Source organism: Theropithecus gelada, chromosome 11, assembly GCF_003255815.1.
Source record: "Theropithecus gelada isolate Dixy chromosome 11, Tgel_1.0, whole genome shotgun sequence".
Taxonomy (NCBI): Eukaryota; Metazoa; Chordata; class Mammalia; order Primates; family Cercopithecidae; genus Theropithecus; species Theropithecus gelada.
The window spans coordinates 16,766,528-16,792,780 of NC_037679.1; the positions used below are offsets into that span (position 1 = coordinate 16,766,528).

The 26,253-nt window shown below is 41.9% G+C and overlaps 1 protein-coding gene across 10 annotated transcripts in view; it reads left to right on the forward strand.

Moving 5' to 3' along the window:
- Positions 1–2,672: 2,672 nt before the first annotated feature.
- OS9 (OS9, endoplasmic reticulum lectin) overlaps positions 2,673–26,253 on the forward strand; it is a 29,087-nt gene continuing 5,506 nt past the window's right edge. For 7 of the 10 annotated variants that reach the window (XM_025401035.1, XM_025401039.1, XM_025401036.1 and 4 more), the window contains exons 1-6: positions 2,673–3,050; positions 3,478–3,654; positions 4,832–4,895; positions 5,017–5,093; positions 5,326–5,424; positions 25,953–26,163. In XM_025401035.1, the coding sequence (XP_025256820.1) occupies positions 2,889–3,050; positions 3,478–3,654; positions 4,832–4,895; positions 5,017–5,093; positions 5,326–5,424; positions 25,953–26,163 (790 nt within the window). In that variant the 5' untranslated portion in view covers positions 2,673–2,888. The remainder of the gene's footprint in view (positions 3,051–3,477; positions 3,655–4,831; positions 4,896–5,016; positions 5,094–5,325; positions 5,425–25,952; positions 26,164–26,253) is intronic. The other 3 variants (XM_025401042.1, XM_025401043.1, XM_025401044.1) reach the window with 3 other exon arrangements.

Below are 26,253 nucleotides of genomic sequence, written 5' to 3' on the forward strand. Positions count from 1 at the left end.
TTTTGCCCATTTTAAAATCAGATTATTAGATTTTTTTTCTTTTGTTTGTGCTCCTTATATATTCTGGTTACTACTCCCTTGTCAGATGAGTAGTTTGCAAGTATTTTCTCCCATTCTGTCGGTTGTCTCTTCACTTTGTTGATTGTTTTCTTTGCTGTGCAGAAGCTTTTTAACTTGATGTGATTCTATTTGTCCATTTTTGTTTTGGTTACCTGTGCTTGTAGGGTATCTCAAGAAATTTTTGCCCAGGCCAACGTCCCAGAGAGGCTCCTCAATGTTTTCTTACGGTAGTTCAATAGTTTCAGGTCATAGATGTAAGTCTTTAAGCCATTTTGATTTGATTTTTATGTATGGCAAGAGATAGGGGTCAAGTTTTATTCTTCTGCATACGGATATCTAGTCTTCCCTGTACCGTTTATTGAAGAACTGTCTCTCCTCCAGTGTCTGTTCTTGGCACCTTTGTCAAAAATGAGTTCACTACAGATATATGGACTTGTTTCTGGATTCTGTATTCCATTCCATTGGTCTGTGTCTGTTTTTATGCCAGTACCATGCTGTTTTGGTTATTATAGCTCTGTAGTATAATTTGAAGTCGGGTAATGTGATTCCTCCAGTTTTGTTCTTTTTTCTCGGGATAGCTTTGGCTATTCTAGGTCTTTTGTGGTTCCATTCTAGGTCTTTTAGGGTTGTTTTTTCTATTTCTGTTAAGAATGTCATTGGTATTTTGATAGGGATTGCATTTAATCTATAGATTGCTTTGGGTAGTAATGGTGTTCTGATTCTTAATCCTAATGCTGTTCTGATTTTTAAAAAATTTATTAACAAAGCAACAACATGAAGTCACACGTTCTGATTTTTTGTCTGTGTATGCAACTTGTTCTTTCTTTCTGGAAGCTTTTAGAATTGTTTCTCTGTGTCCAGTGCTCTGAGATTCTATAATGATGTGTCTTGGTGTGGGTTTAATTTGTTGTTCTGGATACTTAGGGTGCCCGTTCAATTTGGAGACTCTGTTCTTCAGTTTGGGTTAGTCCTTTTAAATAATTTTTTTGATGATTTCTTCGCTTCTGATTCTCTGTTCTCTTTCTGGAACTCTAATTTAGAACTCTTATTTCATCCAGACCTTCTGGACTGATCCTTTAATTTTTATGTTTTCTCCTAAAGTAGAACAAATTTGATCTTCTTCAATTTATCCTCCAGCCTTTGTACAGAATTTTTATTTCTGTAACATGGTTTTAGTTTCCAAGAGCTCTTTTTGCTTATCGAAATAGTAGTTACTCTCAAGTAGTTTCCTGTTGTTATTTTATGAATGCACTACAATATCTCTTTGAGAAGTCTGATGATGGATTATTTTTAATGTTTTGTTGTTTTAGATGGAGTCTAGCTCTGTGGCCTAGGCTGGAATGCAGTGCAGCAATCTCAGCTCAAGGCAACTTCTGCCTCCCAGGTTCAATCAATTCTTCGGCCTCAGCCTCCTAAGTAGCTACAGGCGTGTGCCACCATGCCCAGCTAATTTTCGTATTTTTAGTAAATACAGGGTTTCACCACATTAGCCAGGCTGGTCTTGAACTCCTGACCTCAAGTGATCCGCCCACCTCGGCCTCCCAAAGTTTTGGGATTACAGGCATGAACCACCGTGCCCAGCCAATTTTTAAATGTTTTATTTTTGGTGGTTTTTTTTTTTTTTCCCCAACTCCGTTGCAATTTATGTTTCCTCTCATTTGCTTTTTCCTTCTTGTTTGTTTTTGTTTCTTACTTGTATATTAAAGTCCTTCCTTAAACGTCTAATGATCTCTGGCTATTTATTTTGAAGAGTAAGAACACTAAAACGCTGATTGGAAAGTGAAATGAGGGCTGGGGCACCTAGGCCAAAGTCTTACATGTGGAATTCATTATAATTATCTACATCATTAAGAGAATTCTGATGAGGGTATCTTTGGGATTTTTCTTTGGAGCTGGTGAGATTCCCCAGAGAGGATTTTCCAAAGGTATAATCAGGCTCTTGTTTACCTTTGTTTCGTAATCAATATTCTCAAGTTTGCTAAACCAGTTACCATTCTTCGGTTCGATTTCCAGCTTCCAAAATGTTGCTGTTGTTGTCTCCTTTCCCTTTCTTACGGCCTGGAGAGTAATACATAATTCCACCTTTAACTGGAAGCCCCTGTATGTATGTATGTATGTATGTATGTACTCACTTATTTGAGACCCGGTTTCGCTGTGTTGTGCAGGCTGCACTTGAACTCCTGGGCTCGGGAGATCCTCCTGCCTCAGCTTCCGGAGTAGCTGATACCACAGGTGCGTGCCACCGCGTCTGACTGCCCGCATTATTTCTCTAGGATAGTTTTTTTGGAGGTCAACTGCAGGATCGTATAGGAAGATTTTGACACAAATTTTCTTATTGCCCCAAAGCAATATGTATATATGAAAAGAGGTAAGCGTCTGTATAATAATTATTTGTTTTGCAACAAGCATTGAATAACTTTCACGGGCACTGCGCAAGTTACCTATCTGCCTCAATACTCCGCCCAGCGGTGGGCAGGTACAAACATCTGAAAAAGCAATGAGATGCGCATGACATTTAGGCGAAGACAGAGGGCAAACATAAAAGAGCCAAGCGCATAGACCACGCCTCTGAAATTGGGGTAGGCGAGAGGGGTTTGATCTTGTCGATGATTGGCTGGTCTCTGACCAATCACAGACAGCAATTGATTTTTCTAATCGTCGTGATCCACCTCCCCGGGGCCTTGAAGCTACGTTTACAAATAGGAATAGGGTACGTGGGAGGGATAGAACATATAGCCAATAAAATCATGTGGCGCCGATGGGCGTGTTGAGGCCGCTGCCAGGCTTAGGGCGGAAACAGATTCTCTGGATAAGAGGGGGAACGAAAGATGGCGGCGGAAACGGTGCTGTCCAGTGTGTTGGGACTGCTGCTTCTGGGACTCCTGTTACCCGCAAGTCTGACTGGCGGTGTTGGGAGCCTGAACCTGGAGGAGCTGAGTGAGATGCGTTATGGGATCGAGATCCTGCCGTTGCCTGTCATGGGAGGGCAGGTGAGAGGCGTATAAGGGGCGAGGGTCCGGGCAGAAGAGGAAGCGAGTAAGAGATAGAGGAAGAAGGGCAGCTCCCGAGTCTGGGGCTGGAGCCTACGGGAAATCGGGAAGAGTAGGTATTGCTTTTACGGTGACCCCTGGGGATCGCAGACTGGGACCCGTTCTCTAGGGGCCAGGAATTGGGAGAGGTGGGGCTTCCCGCTGTCAACATTCAGGTCTCAGTTTACTATCGAAACACCGGGACTCCGTTCCCGTGGAGAAATGGGAGCGCCCTCTCGCCTCACCCACTAAATACAGCTGGAGAGCTCGTGGCTTATTCTGTCTTCGACTGAGCTCTTCCCCAGGGTCTGAAGAGGGATTTCGTTGTTTTCCCTGATCCCAGCCTTTCTTTGCTTCCTTGCCCCCCCGACCCTCCCTTCTTTCCCAGAGCCAATCTTCGGACGTGGTGATTGTCTCCTCTAAGTACAAACAGCGCTATGAGTGTCGCCTGCCAGCTGGAGCTATTCACTTCCAGCGTGAAAGGGAGGAGGAAACACCTGCTTACCAAGGGCCTGGGATCCCTGAGTTGTTGAGCCCAATGAGAGATGCTCCCTGCTTGCTGAAGGTGAAAGGGACTGGGTTAGATAGAATGAGGGCTTGGGAACTAGCAGTTCATCCGAGAACTGTACTCCAGTGAATGAGGCAGGATCTAGGGGACCTGTAGTGGTTAAGAAGACCATTGGAGGAGTAGACAGATTACACGGACAAGAAAGAAGCAAAGAATCCTGTAACCATTGATGACACTTTGCTGAATGTAGGAGCAGGTTAGGATAGAAGATCTCAGAAAAGGCCGGGCGCGGTGGCTTACGCCTGTAATCCCAGCACTTTGGGAAGCCAAGGTGGGCAGATCACGAGGTCAGGAGATCGAGACCACGGTGAAACCCCATCTCTACTAAAAATACAAAAAAAAAAAAAAAAAATTAGCTGGGCGTGGTGGCGGGCGCCTGTAATCCCAGCTACTCGGGAGGCTGAGGCAGGAGAATGGCGTGAACCCGGGAGGCGGAGCTTGCAGTGAGCTGAGATCGGGCCACTGCACTCCAGCCTGGGCGACAGAGTGAAACTCTGTCTCAAAAAAAACCGAAAAACAAAACAAAAAAGAAGATCACAGAAAAGGGCTAACGCAAGACTGAGGGTCTGCGTTGGGTAGGAGGAGTACTTTCTTAAGCCTACCTGCTAAAGTCACCCCCTGCCCTATCACTCCACTCCAGTATCCAATTTTATTTTCGTCGTAGCACTTTTCATGATCTGAAATCATATTAACTGAATCAGTTTGTTTGTTTTCGCTCTGAATCCCAGCATTAGAATGTAAACTCCATGAGGTCAAATAATTTATCTTGTTCATAGTTGTATTCCCAGTGGCCAGAACAGTGCAAGGAATGTCCAAGAAGTTCAATTAATATTTAATTTTGGGTTCTTCTATGTTTCCCTAATATGATTGCTTCAGGGATACCATAATTTCTTATCTTTATGGAGGGGAAATGAGAATTTAAAAAATCTTTTAAGAGGGAGGAATGGAAAGACCACAAGTGGAAAATAGACTTTAGAGATAACTCTCTACGTCACAGAAGGAAAGCAGCCCTCCCTCCTTACTGAAAGTCTGGAGAATTGAGAGTGGAAGTGAAGGGAAGAGAATTGAGTGTGCAAGTAGATGAGAGGCTATGTGTCTTGGAGCCAGGAGACTCTGATTCCAATAAAAGACGTCTGCACCCCATCCCCCTGATTGTTTAATTTTTAATTGTCAGACAAAGGACTGGTGGACATATGAATTCTGTTATGGACGCCACATCCAGCAATACCACATGGAAGGTAACTCCCTCCTATGTTTTCCTTAAGCCCTCAGCATCGTATCATTGAAGGTAACCTGCCTCCCCAGTTCCCTCCTACTCCTCTTAGGGGTAACAGTGCTTCTCTGTGGCTTCTCTTGCAGATTCAGAGATCAAAGGTGAAGTCCTCTATCTTGGCTACTACCAATCGGCCTTCGACTGGGATGATGAAACAGCCAAGGTGGCAAGAGTGTGGGATTCGGGGAGAAGGGGTTCTGGCCACCGGCTGAAAGCCCTGACAAGAAGGGGAGGGTCAAGATTAGCTGATCTGTTTCTTGGGGCTTGGTGGCCATTAGGACAAAGTTTCCTGGGGGGGGCACAGGCCATTCTTTTGTCTCTGTGGGGATGCAGTGCCATCCTTCCTCTTTGCTGTCTTTCTCATCTCCCCCACTCCTGCCTCATGTCTTCTCCAGGCCTCCAAGCAGCATCGTCTGAAACGCTACCACAGCCAGACCTATGGCAATGGGTCCAAGTGCGACCTCAATGGGAGGCCCCGAGAGGCCGAGGTTCGGGTGAGTCTTGAGAGAGGAAATTGACACTCCCATAGGGACAGTTCAGATTCTAAGGGAAGAGAATTGCATCTTATAGTCAGGGGGCGCCCTCCGAGATTTAAAACATATTTCCAGCAGGGCATGGTGGCTCATGCCACCAGCACTTTGGGAGGCCGAGGGGGGCAGATCGCCTGAGGTCAGGAGTTCAAGACCAGCCTGACCAATATGGTGAAACCCCATCTCTTCTAAAAATACAAAAATTAACTGGGTGTAGTAGCGGGTGCCTGTAGTCCCAGCTACTCAGGAGGCTGAGACAGGAGAATTGCTTGAACCAGGGAGGTGGATGTTGCAGTGAGCCGAGGTTGTGCCACTGTGCTCCAACCTGGGTGACAGAGTGAGACTCTGTCTCAGAAAAGAAAAAAAAATAGCAAAAACACATTATTTCCAGGCCGGGCGCAGAGGCTCACGCCTGTAATCTCAGCACTTTGGGAGGCCAAGGCAGGTGGATCACCTGAGGTCACGAGTTCAGGAGCAGCCTGGCAAACATGGCAAAACCCTGTCTCTACTAAAAATATAAAAATAAGCCGGCCATGGCTGTGGGCACCCTGTAATCCCAGCTACTTGGGAGGCTGAGATAGGAGAATAACTTAAACCTGGGAGGCGGAGGTTGCAGTGAGGTGAGATCACGCCATTGCACTCTAGCCTAGGTGACTAGAGTGCAACTCTGTCTCAAAATAAAATAAAATAAAACGTGTTTCCAGCTGCCACCTGGACATCATTACCTGGATATTCAGAGGCACTTCAAGTCAACATTTCCCAGATCCTCTTCTCCATACCCCCAACCACACTTAATCTTTTTCCCACATTTCTCCTTTTTGTCGCCTCAGCAATAAACCTGAGTGCCATCCTTGACTCTTTCTTCTCCTCTGCATTGTCCCTCCTTTTATTTATTTAATGGCTCTTCAGTGAGGTCTTGCTGTATATGCAGGCATTAGGTTGGGCTCTGGGGATACAATGGTGAGCAAATGTGCAGCCCCTGCCCTCACAGGCTGCATTAGAGGGGAACACAGAATCATAGAAATGAGTCTATGATTATCAACTAAGAAGTGAGATGAAGGAAAGGAATCTAGCTCTCTCAGAGTAAATAAAGCCCGTTTTTCCTACTTCTAGATATCTCTCAAAACTCTCCTATGCTTTCATGTGGTCGGTACCTTCACTCTTGCCTGCATCCTTGCGAACAGCTTCTTTACAAGTGCCTCTGATCTAGTGGTCCTTAGCTGAGTGGAGGCAGGCAAATATAGAATGCAAAAAGTTCCTTAGGTCATTCTCATGTATTCATAAATATACACACCTGTAAAGAATTACATGACACCTGTCAGAGTTATCTTTCCATAATGCAGATTTGTACCTGCAGTCGTGTGCTGGTAAGTGTTGGACACCCAGATCTCTGTGGGTGTGAGAGGGAACCCTGATTTGTAACATTTGCCAATATCTGTGGTAAAAATACTCCCATGATGCCCAAGTCAAATGATGTTAACTGTCTTGCAACATTCTCCAAAACTTACCAGTTGGCTCCAACACACCTGTAAGTCTGCATCGCTTCTTCGTTCAGTCCTGAAAAAACTTCAGTGTTTCTGCCTTGCGCAAAGGCTAAGATTCAAATGTTTCAGCACAGACCAGGGTGGTAGCAGTGGAGGTGATGGGAAGTAGTTGGATTCTGGATATATTTTGAAGGTAGAGCCAATGAGATTTGTTGATGGTTTGGATGTGGGATAGAATCATGGATTACTTCAAGATTTGTGGCTTGAGCAACTGGAATGATGGAATTGTAATTTACTGAAGTGTGAAGGAACAGGTTTGGGGGAGGAAATTAGGTTGGTTTTGGATATTGAAGGTTGAGGTGCCTTTAGACATCCTAGTGGTGATGTCCAGTTGACAGTTGGCTCTGTGATTCTGGAATTCAGGGACAAGTTCTGGGATATAGATATAAGTACTCATTGTATTTCTGCCACACTGGCCTTTTTCTGTCCTTCAAACCAGTGGGTCTCATTGTTCCCTCTGCCTAGAGCAGTCTCCTGCAGATGTTTGAATGATCGGCCCCATCCCCTCATTCAGGTTATATTCAAGTGACAATTCCCAGGGAACCTAACATAAGCAAACAGACACACATACACACACATGTACCTATTGCTCCTGTCCGAGTAAGCATCCACAGTGTTTTGTATTCTTCAAAGCATGTATCATTACTTGAAATTACTGTATTTGTTTAATTTCTGTCGTCCCGCACTAAGATAAGCTCTGGGAAGGCAGGGATGATGTCTGTCTCGTTTTCTGCTGTATCCACAGCTCCTGGAACAGTGCTTTGCTCAAATAGGTACCTAGAAATTATTCAATGAATGAATGAAATGAATGACAAGCCAGTTCTAATGTCACCTTTCTTGATTAACACAGAAAATTAGTTAGTTGTGTTCCTTCAGCACTTAATAATACAAGCATCCAAACACATATATAATCCGTTATAGCACTTACTTCATTGTATTCTAGTTATTCCTTTGGGTGTTTGTATCTTCAGTTGGCCAAGAACTGAGGTCAAGACTGCACAGCTTCCTCATCTCTGGTGAACATATGCTTTGTGCCAAGCACTAATAGAAACTAGGAACAAAAAGGTGGATGAGACGTAGTCTTGCTTTCAGGAAACATGTTAAATAAACAGCCACAACAAGCAGGATAAATGCCATGAGCAGTGAAGTGCAGCCTGCAGGGGAGCACACAGTCAGGACGGAGTCCAGGGTAAAAAGGAAGCCTCTTGGGAAAAGTGACCTTTGAACTGACATTGGAGGATGAGGAGTTAGCCTAGCAGATGGAGAGGATGGTGTGGGGAAGAAGAGGGCATTCCAAATGGAAGGTGCGCTAAGTGCAAAAGGCCTGGAGACAAGAGGCAATGGCCTATCCCAGGAACTGACAAATATTCACAGGGACTGATGGGGATAATCATGGGAAGAGGAGTATAGGAGATGAGTCTGGGCAGTTGGTAGGGGACAGGTCACGAAGGGCTCTGTAGCTATGATGAGGAGTTTAGACAATCCAAGAGACAGTGGTTGGGGGAGGCAATGAGATATTTGAAGCAGAATGATGACATATTCAGGTTTGGATTTGAAGGTCCACTCTAGCTGGAGTATAGCAAAGATTGAGAGCTCACTTAGGCAGCTGCAGTAATCCAGGTATGAAATAAAAGTGGCCGGGGGATGAAGAAATGTGAATATTTGGAGAGAGATTTAGGGGGCAAAATCAATAGAGTAAGAAGGAGTCAAGAATGATTTCCAGGCTTCTGGCTTGTGCAGTTAGATAGATGGTGATTCGTGTTACTGAGATAGGTATAATGGGAACAGGAGTAGGTGTGATGAAGGTAAATGGTGAGGCGATCAGGTAGAGATTTCCAAGGAGGCTGTGGATCTCTGGGTCTGGAGTTCAGCAGAGAGATCTGAATTGAACCCAGAGGTGGGGAGTCATCCTCATCTCAGCTATAACTGAAGCCAAGGTATGGATGAAATCCCCCAAGGAAACAGTATCTAATGAGAAAAATGGGACAGAACTTCAAGGAAGCCAATATTGAGAGCATGGGAAGAATAGGGTTTTGCCAGAAGAAGGGGCCAGAGAGGAGGCTATGGTGATATGGAAATGAGGAAGGACATATCTCAAGGGGAAATTGGTCCATGGTGTTGGCTGTGCCTGAACCTTCAAGGAAGAGGAGGATTAAAAACTGCTTGTAGGCAGTCATAGTCATTATTATTTTAATAAAGGCAAAACATGTACATGGAAATAAAAAATCCAGACAGTAGAGAAGAGAGCCAGATGGAAAGTATAAATCCTCTACTCCCAGGCACTCCTGACCAGTCCTTTGGTTGGACTTAATGATAGACGTCATTGGTGATCTTTGCTGGGGCAATTTGAGCAGAGTGGTGAAGATGAGGTGTTGAGAAAAGTGGTGAAAAAGTGGAACTCAGCAGGGCATGGTGGCTCATGCCTGTAATCCCAGCACTTTGGGAGGCCAAGGTAGGCAAATCACTTGAGGTCAGGAGTTCGAGAACAGCCTGGCCAATATGGTGAAGCCCCATGTCTAGTAAAAATACAAAATTAGCTAGGTGTGGTGGTGGGTGCCTGTAATCCCAGCTACTTGGGAGGCTGAGGCAGGAGAATTGCTTGAACCCAGGAGGCAGAGGTCGCAGTGAGCTGAGATCGCGCCATTGTACTCAAGCCTGGATGACAGAGTGAGACTCTGTCTCAAAGGAAAAGAATGGAAATCTTTGAAGAAGCTTGGCTATGAAGGAGAGATAAAAGGTAAGCATTAGTGAGAGGTGCTGGGGGATTGAGAGAGGGGGCATTCTGTGTTTGGTGTGTGTTTTAAGATGGAATAGATTAGAACATGTTGAAGGCTGTTGGGTGAATGTTAGTGGAGAGGAGGAGAGGGAGGTGAAGATACAGTAGAGAGAATGAGAAAAGAATATGGGCAGGGCTGGGATGCAGAATCCTGGGAGAGCAATTTGCCTCAAAAGGAAGGTCTAGGGTCGTAACTGGAAGTGTATTTGCTAATGAGTCTGGAGGTTTTGGTGGCAGAAAGTTGAGGCCATTCCTATCTGGTTGCATCTAGTTGTCAGTTCTTATGCCACTTGCCTAGGTGATCAAGTAAAGCCCCTACTCCAGGGCAGGCACTGTGACCTGTTGCTGGCCTGATGCCTCCTCAGTAGGAAGAGCGTGCATGTTGTTTGTTGAAAGTGCAGTCTCTGTGGGGCTAGGGAACAACTGGTTAGCTATGTGGAATTAAATAAATTTCTATTTATTGGTGTGTGTTTTAAGATGCAACAGACTAGAATATTTTGAAGGCTGTTGGGGGGATGTTAGTGAAGAGGAGGAGAGGGAGATCAAGGTGTAGTAGAAAGAGTGAGAAAAAAATGTGGACAGGGCTGGGATGCAGAACCCTGGGAGAGCAATTTGCCTCAAAAGGAAGGTCTAGGGTAGTAGGCCAATTCAATTCTTATAAAGTAAAATTCTAGAGATATCCAAGTTTTAAGTTATAAAACATATAATTATACCAAAAAAAAATGTCATAGAGACCCATGAATTCACTGCCAAGTTAAACAGATGTTAATGTTTTGCCTGATTTGCTTCAGATCTCTGGTTTAAAAAAAGGAATAAAATACTTATGCTAATAGCTAAAGCCCACCTTCATATTTAATCACTCTCCCTCCTCACCAGAAACAACCACAACCCCTCACTACGCTTGTTTTGTATTTTTATTAATGGTATATATGTATTACAGACAATAGATAGTGTTTTGTATTTTAAAATTGTACATCAGGAGTATCAACTTGTTTTTTTCACTGATCAATGTGTTTGCCACTCCATGGCATGACGTGGAGCTCTGGTTGAGTGATTTTTTTTTTTTTGGAGACAAAGTCTCGCTCTGTCACCCAGACTGGAATACAGTAGCACAATCTAGGCTCACTGCAACCTCTGCCTCCTGGGTTCAAGTGATTCTGCTGCCTCAGCCTCCTGAGTAGCTGGGACTATAGGCACCCGCCACCATGCCCAGCTAATTTTTATATTTTTAGTAGGGAAGGGGTTTCACCATGTTGGCCAGGCTGGTCTTGAACTCCTGACCTCAAGTGGTCCACCTGCCTCAGCCTCCCGAAGTGCTGGGATTACAGGTGCGAGCCACCATGCCCAGCCTGGTTGAGTGATTTTAATGTCTATATTGTGTTTCATTGCTTACTTACCCATTCCTCTGTTGATAAACAGTTGGGTTTCAACTCTAATGCCCTTATACACAGTGCTGCAATGTAGGTCTTATTGTGAGTGTACAAGAATTTCTCCAGGGAAATACCTAGAAAGTAGAATCACTGGGTTACAGGAGTGTATGTTATTGGTGAATTCAATTTTTTGTTTGTTTGTTTTGTTCTGTTTTTCTGAGACAGAGTTTCACTCTTGTTGCCCAGGCTGGAGTGAAATGGCGCGATCTTGGCTCACTGCAACCTCTGCCTCTCAGGTTCAAGCGATTCTCCTGCCTCAGCCTCCAGACTAGCTGGGACTACAGGCGCCCACCACCATGCCCAGCTAATTTTTGTATTTTTAGTGGAGACGGGGTTTCACCATCTTGGCCAGGCTGGTCTCAAACTCCTGACCTTGTGATCCGTCTGCCTTGGCCTCCCAAAGTGCTGGGATGACAGGCGTGAGCCACCATGCCCAGCCCTCAATTTTTTTAATGATTGAAAAAATATATAACCTAAAAGTTCATTCTAACAGTCTTTAAGTGTACAATTCAGTGGAAACACTCACAATGTTCTGTCACAATCACTACTATTTCCAAAACTTTTTTCATCATCCCAAACAAAAATAACTATTTCTCCCTCTCCCAGACTCTGTTCTACTTTCTGTCTGTATCAGTTTCCTGTTCGAGGTACTTTATATGAGTGGAATCATACAAGATTTGTCCTTTTGTGTCTGGCTTATTTCACTTAGCATGGTGTTTTCAAGGTTCATCCATGTTGTAGCATATATCAGAATTTTATTCCTTTTTATGGCTTAATCATGTTCCATTGTCTGTATATACATTTTGTTTACCTATTTGTTGATGGATGGACACTTGGGTTTTCTTCTTTTGGTTATTGTGAATAATGCTGTGATGAACATTGGTGTTCAAGTATCTGTTTGAGTCCTGTTTTCAGTTCTTTTGGGTCTGTACCTAGGAGTAGAATGTGCCTTATGGTAATTCTAGGTTTAATTTTTTTAGGAACTGCTGAACTGTTTTTCCATAGCAGCTGCATCATTTTACATTCCTAGTAGCAGTGCATAGGGTTCCAGTTTCTCCATGCTATCTCCATCACTTATTTTCCTTTCTTTTGTTTTCTTTCTTTTTTTTTTTTTTTTCAGTAATAGCCATCTTAATGGGTGTGAAGTAGTATCTCATAGTGGTTTTTGATTTGCATTTCCCTAGTAACTAATGATGTTGAACATCTTTCATGTGCTTGGTGACCATTTGTATATCTTTTTTGGAGAAATGTCTATTCAAATCCTCTGCCCATTTTTGAATTGAGTTGGTTTTTCTTGGTGAGTTGTGAGAGTTCTTTATGTAATATATTCTGAATATTAATTCCTTATCAGATCTATGCTTTGTAAATATTTTCTCCCATCCTGTGGTTGCCTTTTTACTATCTTTTGTTTTGCTTTGTTTTTTGAGACAGAGTTTCACTCTTGTTGCCCGGGCTGGAGTGCAATGGCGCAATCTCAGCTAACTGTGACCTCCGCCTCCCAGGTTCAAGCGATTCTCCAGCCTCAGCAGTGTCCTTTGGCACACAAAAGCTTTTAATTTTGATTTCCAAGAGTTTTATAGTTTTAGCTCTTAAATTTAAGTCTTTGATTCATTTGAGGTTAATATTTTTTTCTTAGAGATGGGGGTCTCATTATGTTGCCCAGACTAGCCTTAAACTCCTGGGCTCAGGTAAGCTTCTTACTTCAGCTTCTGAATAGCTGGGATTATAAGGGTGTGCCATTGTGCCCAGCTGCTGATTTTGAGTTAATTTTTGTATATGGTGTAATTTTTGCATATAGTACAACTTCATTGTTTTGAATATGGATATCCAGTTTTCCTGGCACCATTTGTTGAAAAGATTGTCCTTTCCCCATGGAATATTCTTGATATCCTTACCAAAAATCAATTGACAATATATGTGAGGGTTTATTTCTGGCCTTTCTATTCTATTCCATTGGTAAATATGTCTGTCTTTATGCCAGGATCACACTGTTTTGAGTATAGTAGCTTTGTATTAAGATTTAAGTCAGGAAATGTGAGTCCTCTAACTTTGTTCTTTTTTTTTAAGATTGTTATGGGTATTTGGGATCCCTGGAAATTCCATGTGAATTTTAAGATGTTTTTTCTACAAAAAACACCACTGGATGCCTTTCATTTATTTTTCACCCCTAATCACTCTAAAACTTCCAGTACTATATTGAATAGAAATGAAAAAAGTGTCTATCCTTGTCTTGTTCCTAATCTTAGGGGAGAAGCTTTCAATGTTTCACCCTTGAGTATGATGTTAGCTGTGGGTTTTTCTTATATGGACTTTATCAATAATTGAAGACATTCCCTCCTATTCCTAGTTGATTGTTTTTTACATGAAAAGGTTATTTAATTTATCAAGTGCATTTTCTGCATCAGTTGAGATGGTCATGTGGGTTTTTTTCCCCTTCATTCTATTAATATAGTGTATGACATTGATTTACCTATGTTGAACCATCCTTGCATTCTTGGAGTGAATCCAACATAAATCATGATGTATAATGCTTTTAATATGCTGCTGAATTTGGTTTGCTACCATTTAGTTGAGGAATTTTGCATCTGTATGTATAAAAGATATTAGTCGCTAGGCATGGTGGCTCACACCTCTAATCCCAGCACTTTGGAAGGCCAAGGCAGGCGGATCATCTGAGGTCAGGAGTTTGAGACCAGCCTGGCCAACATGGTGAAACCCCGTCTGTACTGAAAATACAAAAATTAGCTGGATGTGGTGGCACCCACCTGTAATCCCAGCTACTCAGGAAACTGAGGCAGGGGAATCGCTTGAACCTGGGTGACGGAGGTTGCAGCGAGCCAGGATTGCACACTGCACTCCAGCCTAAGTGACAGAGCAAGACTCCATCTCAAAAAAAAAAAAAAAAAAAGATATTAGTCTATTGTTTTCTTGTAGTGTTTTGTAGTAGTATTGTCTAGCTTTGATACTATGGCAATGCCAGTCTCACAGAATAAGTTAGGAAGGCATTCTTTATAAATTTCAGATTTAATTATTTTGTCACCTACATTCTGTCTATCTATACTTTGTCTTTTTTGTTTATAGTGTCTTAAATGAATTTTAATTAAAAAAAAATTTAAATTCCAATATAGTCAAGCTTATCAGTCTTTTTCTTTATACCTTGTACATTTTATGTTTTTTATTTAATCCTTTCCTATTTACTATTCATTTTTTTGGGGGGTTTCTAAAAAAGTAGAAAAGTGTGAATAGAGTTTCTCATACTTTGGACTACAATTCAATACAAATTTATCTTAATGTATGTTATAAGATTAGGACCTAGATACACCTATTTTCTTTTTTTTTTTTTTTTTTTTTTTTGAGACGGAGTCTCGCGCTGTCGCCCAGGCTGGAGTGCAGTGGCCGGATCTCAGCTCACTGCAAGCTCCGCCTCCCGGGTTCACGCCATTCTCCGGCCTCAGCCTCCCGAGTAGCTGGGACTACAGGCGCTGCTACCTCGCCCGGCTATTTTTTGTATTTCTTAGTAGAGACGGGGTTTCACCGTGTTAGCCAGGATGGTCTCGATCTCCTGACCTCGTGATCCGCCCATCTCGGCCTCCCAAAGTGCTGGGATTACAGGCTTGAGCCACCGCGCCCGGCCGATACACCTATTTTCCGCAGTTGCCCCAGCACTGTTTATTGAATACACCATACATTCCTCTCTGATTTGTAATGCCTCCTCAGTTATTTACCAAGTTCTCAAATATATGTGCATTTTCTTCTTGGCTTCTCTTTTGTTCCAATAGTCTATCTATTCTTATGTCATTACCACATTATTTTAATTACTATAGCTTTTTCATAAATCTTGGTATATGGTAGGATATACTTGCCTTTATTCTTCAAAACTGTCAGGCCTATCATTGGTCAAGTTCTATTAAAACTCCTTTTGGGGATTTTGGTTAGAATTTAATTTTAGACTGATTTGGAGAGAATTGATACTTTATAATATGAAGCCTTCACACACTATGAACATGTTTGTTTCCATTTGCTTGTTGTCCTATACTTTAGTAAAGTTTTAATTTTCTCTAAAAATTCTTGTACATCTTATGTGAGATTAGTCTTAGATACCTTATAGTTTTTATTTTTGTATTGTTTGTGTATACAAATATTTCAAACATACAGGACCTTATAGTTTTTTGATTCTATTTTAAATAGCATCTTTTACAAATTTCATTTTCTTTATTGTTATTATTATTTGAGATGGGGTCTTGTTCTGTCATCAAGGCTGAGGTGCGATCTTGGCTCACTGCAACCTCTGCCTCCCAGGTTCAAGTGATTCTCTGCCTCAGCCTCCCGAGTAGCTGGGATTACAGGTGTGCACCACCATGCCCGGCTAATTATTGTGTTTTTTTTAGAGAGGGGGTTTCACCATGTTGGCCAGGCTAGTCTCAAACTCCTGGCCTCATGTGATCCACCCTTGGCCTACTAAAGTGTTGGGATTACAGGCATGAGCCACCGTGCCTGGCCAAAAATTCCGTTTTCTGATTGTTGCTGGCACATGGTCACATTATTGGTTTTACATATTGATCTTATATTCAGCAACTTTTTTTGAACTCTTTCATTTTTAGTAGTTCACAAATGCTTGTGGATTTTCTGTATAGATAATTATGTCATTTGCAAGAGAGACAGTTTTGGTTTCTTCCTTTCTAAGTCTTATACATTTCATTTTTCTTATACCTCAAATGCAACAGAAGTGGCAATGATGGGCATCCTTGACTTGTTTCTGACTTTAAAGGGGATGCTCCTGAAGTTTCACTGTTAGCATGATGTTTTCCTGCAGGCTTTTTGCAGATACCTTTTATCAGGTATGTGAAGTTCCATTCTGTACCTAGACTGCTGGATATTTTCACCATGTACAGGTGTGGAATTTTAACACATGCTTATTCTGTGTCTATTGAGCTAGTGATATGGTTTTTTTAATATTAAAAATGTTAAATTTATAGTTTTTTTTATTCTTTCATTTCTGGGATAATCCATGGTCATGAAGTATTTTTTATACATTGCTATATTCAATATCCTGATAGTATAATTAACTTTTATAACTATTTTCATAAGTGGATTGGTCTATAATTTTCTGTTCTTATACTTACTTTGTTTTTGTATAAAGTTACATTCACTTCATAAAATGTCTTGAGGAGCTTCCCTCTTTTTCTGCTCTGTGGAGCAGTTTGCTAAGATAGAGATTATTCTTCAAAGGTTAGGTAGGGTCGGGTGTGGTGGTTCATGCCTGTAATCCCAGCACTTTGGGAGGCCAAGGCAGGAAGATTGCTTGAGCCTAGGAGCCCAGCCTGAGCAACATAATGAGACTCCTGTCTCTCCAAAAAAAAGTTTTAAATTAGCGTGGTGTGATGGTGTACACCTGTAGTCCCAGCTACTTGGGAGCCTGAAGCAGGAGGATTGCTTGAGTTGGAGAGGTTGAGGCTGTTAGGAGCTGTTACGCCACTGGACTCCAGCCTGGGTGACAGAGCATGACTCTATCTCAAAAAAAAAAAAAAAAAAAGAAAAGAAAAAAAAAAAAGGTTAGATAAAGTGAATCCTCCCCATCCCCACAATATGCTACAAAACTGGTATATTGTGGGGATGGTTGTTGCTACTGATTTAATTTAATTTATTTAAAGATTGTAAGGCTTTTTAGGTTTGCTCCATCATGAAGCTTTAATAAAGTATAGTTTCATAGGCCATTATTCATTTGTCTAAATTTTCAAATGTATTAGCATAAAATTACAGTTTTTTTTTAATAAACTCTTTTTATAGATATATCCTCTTTTGCTTTCCTAATATTGACTTTGCCTTTTCTCTTTTTTCTTGATCTATGTTGCCAGAGGCTTGTCTACTTTATTAGTCCAATAATCACCTTTTGGTTTTGTTTATCCTGTTGTCCATTTAGTATTTCACTAACATTGTATTAGTCCATTCTCACATTGTTATAAAGAAATACCTGTGACTGGGCAATTTACAAAGAAAAGAGGTTTGTCTCACAGTTGTGCTGGCCATACAGGAAGCATAGCAGCCTCTACTTCCGGGGAGGATTTAGGAAGCTTCAATCATGGTGAAAGGCAAATGGGGAGCCAGAGTCTCACATGGCGGGAGCAGGAGCAAAAGAGAGAGGGGGGAAGTGCCACAACCAGATCTCTTGAGAACTCACTCACTATCACGAGATAGCACATAGTGCTTTATGTGCCACCATGCCTGGCTAATTTTTGTATTTTTAGTAGAGACGGGGTTTCTCCATGTTGATCAGGCTGGTCTCGAACTCCTGACCTCAGGTGATCCACCTGCCTCGGCCTCCCAAAGTGCTGGGATTATAGGCGTGAGCCACTGTGCCCCGCCACACGTTCACTATTTTATCTTTGTTATTTCCTTCCTTCTCCTTTCTTTGTGTTATTCTGATTTCTTTTTTTCTAACAACCTGAATTTTGTTTAACATTAAAAAATTCTGGCCAGGCATGGTAGCTCATGCCCTATAATCCTAGCATTTTGGGAGGCCAAGGTGGAAGGATCACTTGAGGCTAGGCGTTTGAGACCAGCCTAGGTAACACAATGAGACCCTGTCTCTGTGGAAAAAAAAAACAAAACAAAAAACCAGGTGTGGTGGTATGTGCTGTGGTCCCAGCTACTTGGGAGGCTGAGTTGGGAGGATCTCTTCAACCCAGGAGGTCAAGGCTACAGTGAGCTATGAACACGCCACTGCGCTCCAGCCTTGGTGACACAGCAAGACATCATCTCAAATTTTTTAAATAAAAAATTCTATATTAAATTTTCTGAATAGGCATCACATCCACATAACTCAACTATAGAAATGCTTAAAAGATATACAGAGAAAAGGATTAACACATCTTGTCCCTCATTAGCCTCTTTCCATCCTTAAAGCAAGGTAACCATTGTTAATTTCTTTATATACTCTGAGATTTTTTTAAATGCACATATAAGCATATATCTTCGCACTCTTTCCAAATAAATATATATATCTAAAACCTTACTTGGGCCAGGTGTCGTGTGTCATGCCTGTAATCCTAGCACTTTGGGAAGTGGAGGCAGGAAGATCGCTTTAGGCCAGTAGTTTGAGACCAGCCTGGCCAATGTAGTGAGATTCCATCTCTACAAAAAAATATTTAGTCAGGTGTGGTAGTGTGTGCCTGTGGTCCCAGCTGCTCAGGAGGCTGATAAGGGAGGATCTTTTCAGCCCAGGAGGTCAAGGTTGCAGTGAGCTGTTGTCATACCATTTCACTCCAGCCTGAGCAACAGAGTGACACTCTGCCTCAAAAAAAAAAAAAAAGTCATCCTTATTCCTGTATATAGTTTCTGTTATTCTGTTATATAGCTGTATCATTGTTTATCTAAATAGTTCCCTGTTGATGGACATTTAGCTTGTTTTAAATCTTTTATTAACACACGAGTGCTGCAGTGAATAATCTTGTACTTATAGAAGATATGTAAATTAAGTTCCTGGAAGTAAGTTTGTGTAATTTTGCTATGTACTGCCAAATTACTCTGCTTAGGTAAATTACTTTCCCTCTAACAATGTATGGGAATGCTGATTTCCCTATAGCCATGCCAACCCCGTATATTTTTAAACTTTTGGATTTTGGCCATCATCAGCTAGGCATCAGAGAAAGAATGATTTCTTAGTGTGGTTTTAATTTGCATTTCTCTTAAGAAAAAAAATGTCTAATTTTACTCATTTAAGGGTTGTCTCTATTCCCTTCTTTACTCTTTTCTTTCAGCTATCCAAATTCTTTGCTCATTTTCCTAATGGCTTACTGGTCTTTTTCTTGTCAATTTATAAGAACTGTATACAGTAGAGATATTATCCTTTTGTTTGTGATACAAGTTGCAAATATTTTTACAGCTTCTTCAGCGAAATGCTTACCTCACTAACTTTCAATCTGTCTTCTCTCTTAATTATACACTTAAAGCTCTACATTTCACTCTGAGTACTATTTTGGTTGCATCCCTCAAATTTTAATATGTGATGTTTCCATTTTCATTATGGTTTCTACATGCTTCTGAACTTATTTAGAATTAGCTTAATATATTTCTAAACAAATGTGTTTTGCTTTGTTGTTTTTATATGATTGCTATTGGTTTCTAATTTTATGCCATTGTGTCAATGATTCTTTTGGAGATTGTTGAGACTTTCTTTTTGATGAATTTTTTTTTTTTTTTTTTTGAGACGGAGTCTCGCTTTGCCGCCCAGGCTGGAGTGCAGTGGCCGGATCTCAGCTCACTGCAAGCTCCGCCTCCCGGGTTCACACCATTCTCCTGCCTCAGCCTCCCAAGTAGCTGGGACTACAGGCGCCCGCCACCTCGCTCGGCTAGTTTTCTGTATTTTTTAGTAGAGACGGGGTTTCACCGTGTCGGCCAGGATGGTCTCGATCTCCTGACCTTGTGATCCGCCCGTCTCGGCCTCCCAAAGTGCTGGGATTACAGGCTTGAGCCACCGCGCCCGGCCTTGATGAATTTTTAAAAATTGTATGTTTGTGCTTGAAAGCATGTCTTTTCTCCATTTAAGCAGTTCAAGATGCTCATTGTATTGTTCAGATTTTCTACAACTTTATGTTGAGTTGACTCGTGATCATTGAAAGAACTCTGTTAGTATTCCCACTGTGATGGTGGATTTGGCAATTTTGTTAATTTTTTATTTATATGTTTTAAGGCCATGTTTAATTTTGAAATTAAATAATTTATAGGTTTTCTAATGTTGAACCAACTTTGCATTCCTGAAATGGACCGAATGTGGTCATATATATTATCCTTGACTATCCTTTTTTTTTTTTTTAAATTATTATTATTTTTTTTGAGACAGAGTCTTACTCTGTCATCCAGGCTGGAGTGCAGTGGCATGATCTCAGCTCACTGAAACCTTCGTCTCCCAGGTTCAAGAGGTTCTTGTGCGTCAGCCTCCTAAGTAGCTGGAATTACAGGTGTGCGCCACCATGCCCAGCTAATTTTTGTATTTTTAGTAGAGACGGCGTTTCACCATGTTGGCCAGGCTGGTCTCGAACTCCTGACCTCAATCTGCTTGCCTTGACCTCCTGAAGTGCTGGGATTACAGGCGTGAGCCACCCACACCTGGCTGAGGGTAGATTTTTAACTACTGATTCATTTTCTGAAGTAGTTTTAGGAATATTCGAAGTTTTCTATTTCTACTTTGGTTAGTTTAAGTTTTCTTTTCAGGAGTTTGTTCATTTCATCTGACTTTTAAGGTTTATTGGCATAAAGTCCATTATATTCTTCTATCTTTTTAATCTCTGTGGCATCTGTAATGAGGTTCCTCTTTTCATTCCTTATGGGTTATTTTTGCGTCACTCATTTGTTATTGGTCAGTTGCATCAGAGGTAAGTCAGTTTTATTAGTCTTTTCAAAGAACCAACTTTTGGCTCTGTTGAGCTTCTCTATTGTATTTGTTTTCTATTAATTTCTACTCTAATCTTTCTTTTCCTCCCTTCTACTTTTCTGGATTTATTTTGCTGTTTGTTCAACTTCTTGAAATGAATGCCTAGCTCATTCATTTTCAGCTTTTCCTCTTTTATATCTCATAAATTTGTCTCCAACTACCTATATATCTCTCACAAGTTTTTAATGGCTATTTTAAATTCCTTATATAATTATTAAATAGATAATACTTTCCCATGATACAAAATCCAGAAAATACTATTTAAAAGGTATGTAATGAAATATTTCCCAGCTGGGCACGGTGGCTTATGCCTGTAATCCCAGCACTTTAGGAGGCCGAGGCAGGTGGACCACCTGAGGTCAAGAGTTCAAGACCAGCCTGGCCAACATGGTGAAACCCCGTCTCTACTAAAAATACAAAAATTAGCGGGGTGTGGTGGGGCATGTCTGTAGTCCCAGCTACTCAGGAGGCTGAGGCAGGAGAATCGCTTGAACCCAGGAGGCAGAGGTTGCAGTGAGCCGAGCCAAAATCACGCCACTATGCTCCAGCCTGGGCGACAGAGCAAGACTCTGTCTCAAAAAAAAAAAAAAAAAAAAAAGAAATATTTCCCTCCCTTACTTGTCTCTCATCTGCTTATTTCCCATTCTCTCCCCACCGTCCCTTCTCCAGCTCCACAGGTTATCCCTGGTCTTATTTTTGCATGTATCCTTCCAGCCTTTTTTTGTATGATTACAAACAATTATGAATGGAGATTCTTATTTCCTTTCCTTTTTATTTATAAACAATATATAGTAAATTAAACACACTGTTCTATACCTTGCTTTTATTTCCCTTGACAATAAACCTTAGAGATCTTTCAATGGCAGTACATCTTTTTTTTTTTTTTTCTTTTTTGAGACGGATTCTTGCTCTGTTGCCTAGGCTGGGGTGGAGTGGTGTGATCTCGGCTCCTTGCAACCTACGCCCCCTGGGTTCAAGGGATTCTCCTGCCTCAGCCTCCCGAGTAGCTGGGACTACAGGTATACCCCACCACACCCAGCTAATTTTTGTATTTTTAGTAGAAACAGGGTTTCACCATGTTGGCCAGGATGGTCTCAGTCTCTTGACCTCGTGATCCACCTGCCTTGGCTTCCCAAAGTATTGAGATTACAGGCATGAGCCACCACACCTGGCCCTTTTTAGTTTTTATAGCTGCATAAAGTTCCATTGTGTGTTCCATCATTTTGTCACCATTATTCTACTGGTTGAAATAGTTCCCCCCCCTAATTCTTTTGTTATCACAAATGATTATTACATTGTACATATATGCATGTGTAAATATCTCTTATATATAATTGGGCTGGGCACAGTGGCTAATGCCAATAATCCCAGCACTTTGGGAGACTGAGGAGAGAAGATCAATTGAGCCCAGGAGTATGAGACCAGCTTGGGCAATACAGCAAGACCCTGCATCTATAAAAAAAGAAAAGAAAGTAAGCAAAAAAAAAAGCATAATTGCCAGGTGCAAGTTATGGATATTTAAAGATTGTCTTTTTTGAAACCTTTTATTACAGAAACTTAAAAACATATATAAACTCCCTACAAAGGTGTATCTGTGGTTCCCTGTCTTTGGACACATAGGATGGTATTCCTGTTCTCTATTTCATTTATTTTTGTTCTAGTCTGTATTTTTTCCCTCTGCTGGCTCTTGGTTTAGTGTGTTCTTCTTTTTCTAGTTTCTTAAGGTAGAAGGGTAGATTATGGAGTCAAGATTTTGTTTTTAAAAAATTGATGCTTATAGCTATGAATTTCCCTCTAAGCACTACTTCAGCTGCATCCTGTAAGTTTGGATATGTCGTGTCTTCAGTTTCATTCATTTTTGAGGTATTTTATAGTTTTCTTTTGATTTTTTTCCTTTAACTCATTGGTTACTTATGAGATTATTGTTTAATTTCTACATATTTCTGAACTTCCAAATTTTTTTCCTTATTCATTTCTAATTTTATTCCATTGTGGTCAGAGAACACACTTTGTATGACTTAAATTCTTAATTCTTTGAACGTATTTATTAATGTAATGGCTACTTTTAAGTCTTTGTGAGATCCAACATCTGGGCCCTCTCATGGGTGGTTTCTGTTGCCTGCATATTTTTCCTATATATGTTTCATACTTTACTGTTTCTGCATGTTTTGTAATTGTTGAAAACCATTTTAGATAGTATGTTGCAGTAACTCCAGATAGAAATTCTTGCCCTCCACCCCATGGCTTTTGTTTGTTCAGTGACTTGGCTGAACTACTTGAGTGGAGTCTCTTTCCCTCACAACATGAAGCCTCTAGTGTCTTCTCAGAGGGCAATCTTGGCCCTGCACACAGCCACACTAGATGACAGTGGTTTCAACAGGCTCTTTCTGACTGTTTCTTTCATGAATTTGTTAAGCCATCTGCCTCTGCTGGTATCACCCCCAGCTGTTAGGCTCCACTCATTGCCAACTAATTGCTTTATTGTTTTTGACATGTGGGGCATAAGTTGTTCCATAGTTTAGTCCAGTTAATTGTGGGCCCCTTTGTCAGGCTAGTTTTTGAGGGCAATAAGTAGGTTTGTTATGACTCCAGGACGGCTCTCAGTTGCCCTTTCCCTGGTTCTCTCTGTTAAACTAGCTGTCCCAAGGTTTAGCCTGTTGCTATCACGGAGCAATCAGCCTCCTTTTAATTGCCTCCTGCCAAAATCTCTACATTTTTGAAGTGCCTGTAAGCTTGAATTTCCCCATACTCTGTTTCATATTAAGTCAGGTCCTTTGGAGAATGTTAGAGCTGTGTGTTCTTATGGACTGCCTCTCCTGCTGGGCAAAATCTCCCAGGCCCTGCTCTGGAGTTGGGGTCAGGAACAATGGCTTGCTTCCCTTGGAAGGACATTCCTGTTTTATGAGCAGGGAGCTAGGCAGGGATGACAGCCTCTACTCTCTAAGTTTGCATCTCCTTTTGTGAACCCTCCACTCTCTGAGCAAGCTTCAGTGAGGGCAATCAGGGCCCTGATACTCTTGTCCCACTGCACTTGAAGTAAAGCCTCTGCCCTGTGGGTGGGGCTGGGTGGAGGAAGGGAGCCCTTGATCTTTTTTAGGAATTTAGTTGCTGTACCTTGGAGCTCGTGGCCCTCCTGGTAAAATACCATATACCATATCTCATGACTGGATATTAAGAGAATAGGAAGTCCCTCCCCCCCTTCCACCGCCCCACCCCACCTTTTTTTAAAACTACACTCACCTGCTGGAGTGGAGCTTTTATCAAACTGAGCTATTGGGTGGGGTTGTAGTAACTCCAGATAGAAATTCCTGCCCTCCACCCCATGGCTTTTGTGGAGGGAGCAGGTCATGGCTCAAGTGCTGCAAATTCTCACTATTCAAGATTTAGTAGCTGGGCATGGTGGCTAACACCTGTAATTCCAGCACTTTGGGTGGGAGGATTGCTTGAGCCCAGGAGTTTGAGAAAGCCTGGACAACACAGTGGGACCCTGTCTCTACAAAAAATTTTTAAAAATTAGTTGGATATGGTGGCACACACCTGTAGTCCTACCTTGGGAGGTTGAAGTGGGAAGATTGCTTGAACCTAGGAGGTTGAGGATTCAGTGAGCTGTGATCATGCCACTGCACTCCAGCCTGGGTGGCACAGTGAGACCCTGTCTGAAAAAAAAAAAGATTTAGTAGATTTTCTTGAGTAAACATTTCCTCATTTGTTATATGTCCTTAGGAAAATTTCCAAAGAGTTTAAATGCTTTGTGTTTTTTTGTTTGTTTGTATTGAGACACAGTTTTGCTCTTGTTGCCCAGGCTGGAGTGCAATGGCACGATCTCGGCTCACCACAACCTCCGCCTCCCAGGTTCAAGCGGTTCTCCTGCCTCAGCCTCCCAAGTAGCTGGGATTACAGGCATGCGCCATGAGGCCGGCTAATTTTGTATTTTTAGTAGAGATGGGGTTTCTCCACGTTGGTCAGGCTGGTCTCAAATTCCTGACCTCAGGTGATCTGCCTGCCTCGGCCTCCCAAAGTGCTGGGATTACAGGTGTGAGCCACTGCGCCTGGCCATGCTTTGTGTTTTTAAATTTTCATCAGTTATGGAGTTTCCCTGTGGAGTGTGCGAAGTCCCTCATGCTGCCATTTCAGAAGTAGGACCTCTCCCACTTTTTGTTTGTTTTTGAGACAAGGCCTTGCTTTCCACACAGGTTGGAGTGCAGTGGCATGATCTTGGCTCACTGTAACTCTGATCTTAACGGAAGATCCCTTAAGTCTCAGTCTCCCAAATAACTGAGACTACAGGTGCACACCACCACACATGGCTAATTTTTAAAAATTTTCTGTGGAGATGAGTCTCACTATGTTGCCAAGGCTGGTCTTGAATTTTTGGCATCAAGCCATCCTCCTGCCTTGGCCTCCCAAAGTGTTGGGATTACAGTTGTGAACCACCAGGCTGTCTTTTAATAGTTCTTTTAGAAATTAGAATATTGCATGCTTAATTTATCAAAGGCCAATCAATATCTTTACCCTCTTTCTGAATGATATAAGAATCTTAGAATTGTTTGAAGTTTTTAACCATATACACATATATGAAAAATACATATTTATACACAAATATATATACACTTTAAAAAATAATACAGGCCAGGCCTCATGGCTCATGTCTGTAATCCCAGCACTTTGGGAGGCTAAGGCGGGTGGATCACCTGAGGTCAGGAGTTCAAGACCAGCTGGGCCAACACAGTGAAACCCCATCTCTACAAAAATACAAAAATTAGCCAGGCATGATGGCAGGTGCCTGTAATCCCAGCTACTTGAGAGACTGAGGCTGGAGAATCGCTTGAATCCAGGAGGCGGACGTTGCAGTGAGCCGAGATCATGCCATTGCACTCCAGCCTGGGTGACAGAGCGAGAATCCATCTCAAGAATAATAATAATAATAATAATACATATATAAAGCAAATATAAATATATATACATATACACACACAAAATATTTGTACAAAATAAGAATATGAAACACAAATTGGTTACCTACAGTTAAACTGCCTGAGTTCAGTTCCTGTTTTTACCACTTAAAAGCTGGTCAACTTGAACAAGTGCCTTAACTGCATCACACCTGTTTCTTGAGGCACGAAGTTGAGATACCAATACCCCTTCACTGGGTCTTTGTGATAATTAAGTGAGCAAATTTATGTAAAGTGCCATATGCATAGTGTATGCACAATGCTTGACAGATAATCAGTGCTTAGTAAAGACACCTGCTCTAAGAACTAAAGCAAGTTATTGTTGGTGATTAAGTGTATTCACCCTTTCTGTCCTGGCAGTTCCTCTGTGACGAGGGTGCAGGTATTTCTGGGGACTACATCGATCGCGTGGACGAGCCCTTGTCCTGCTCTTATGTGCTGACCATTCGCACTCCTCGGCTCTGCCCCCACCCTCTCCTCCGGCCCCCACCCAGTGCTGCACCCCAGGCCATCCTCTGTCACCCTTCCCTGCAGCCTGAGGAGTACATGGCCTACGTTCAGAGGCAAGCAGGTGAGTAATTAGAGAAGGAGGAGAAGATACGGGGGTAGGGGGCGGCAAAAGATCAAGTATTGAATAGCCAGAGGAATGTGTTCCTGGCCT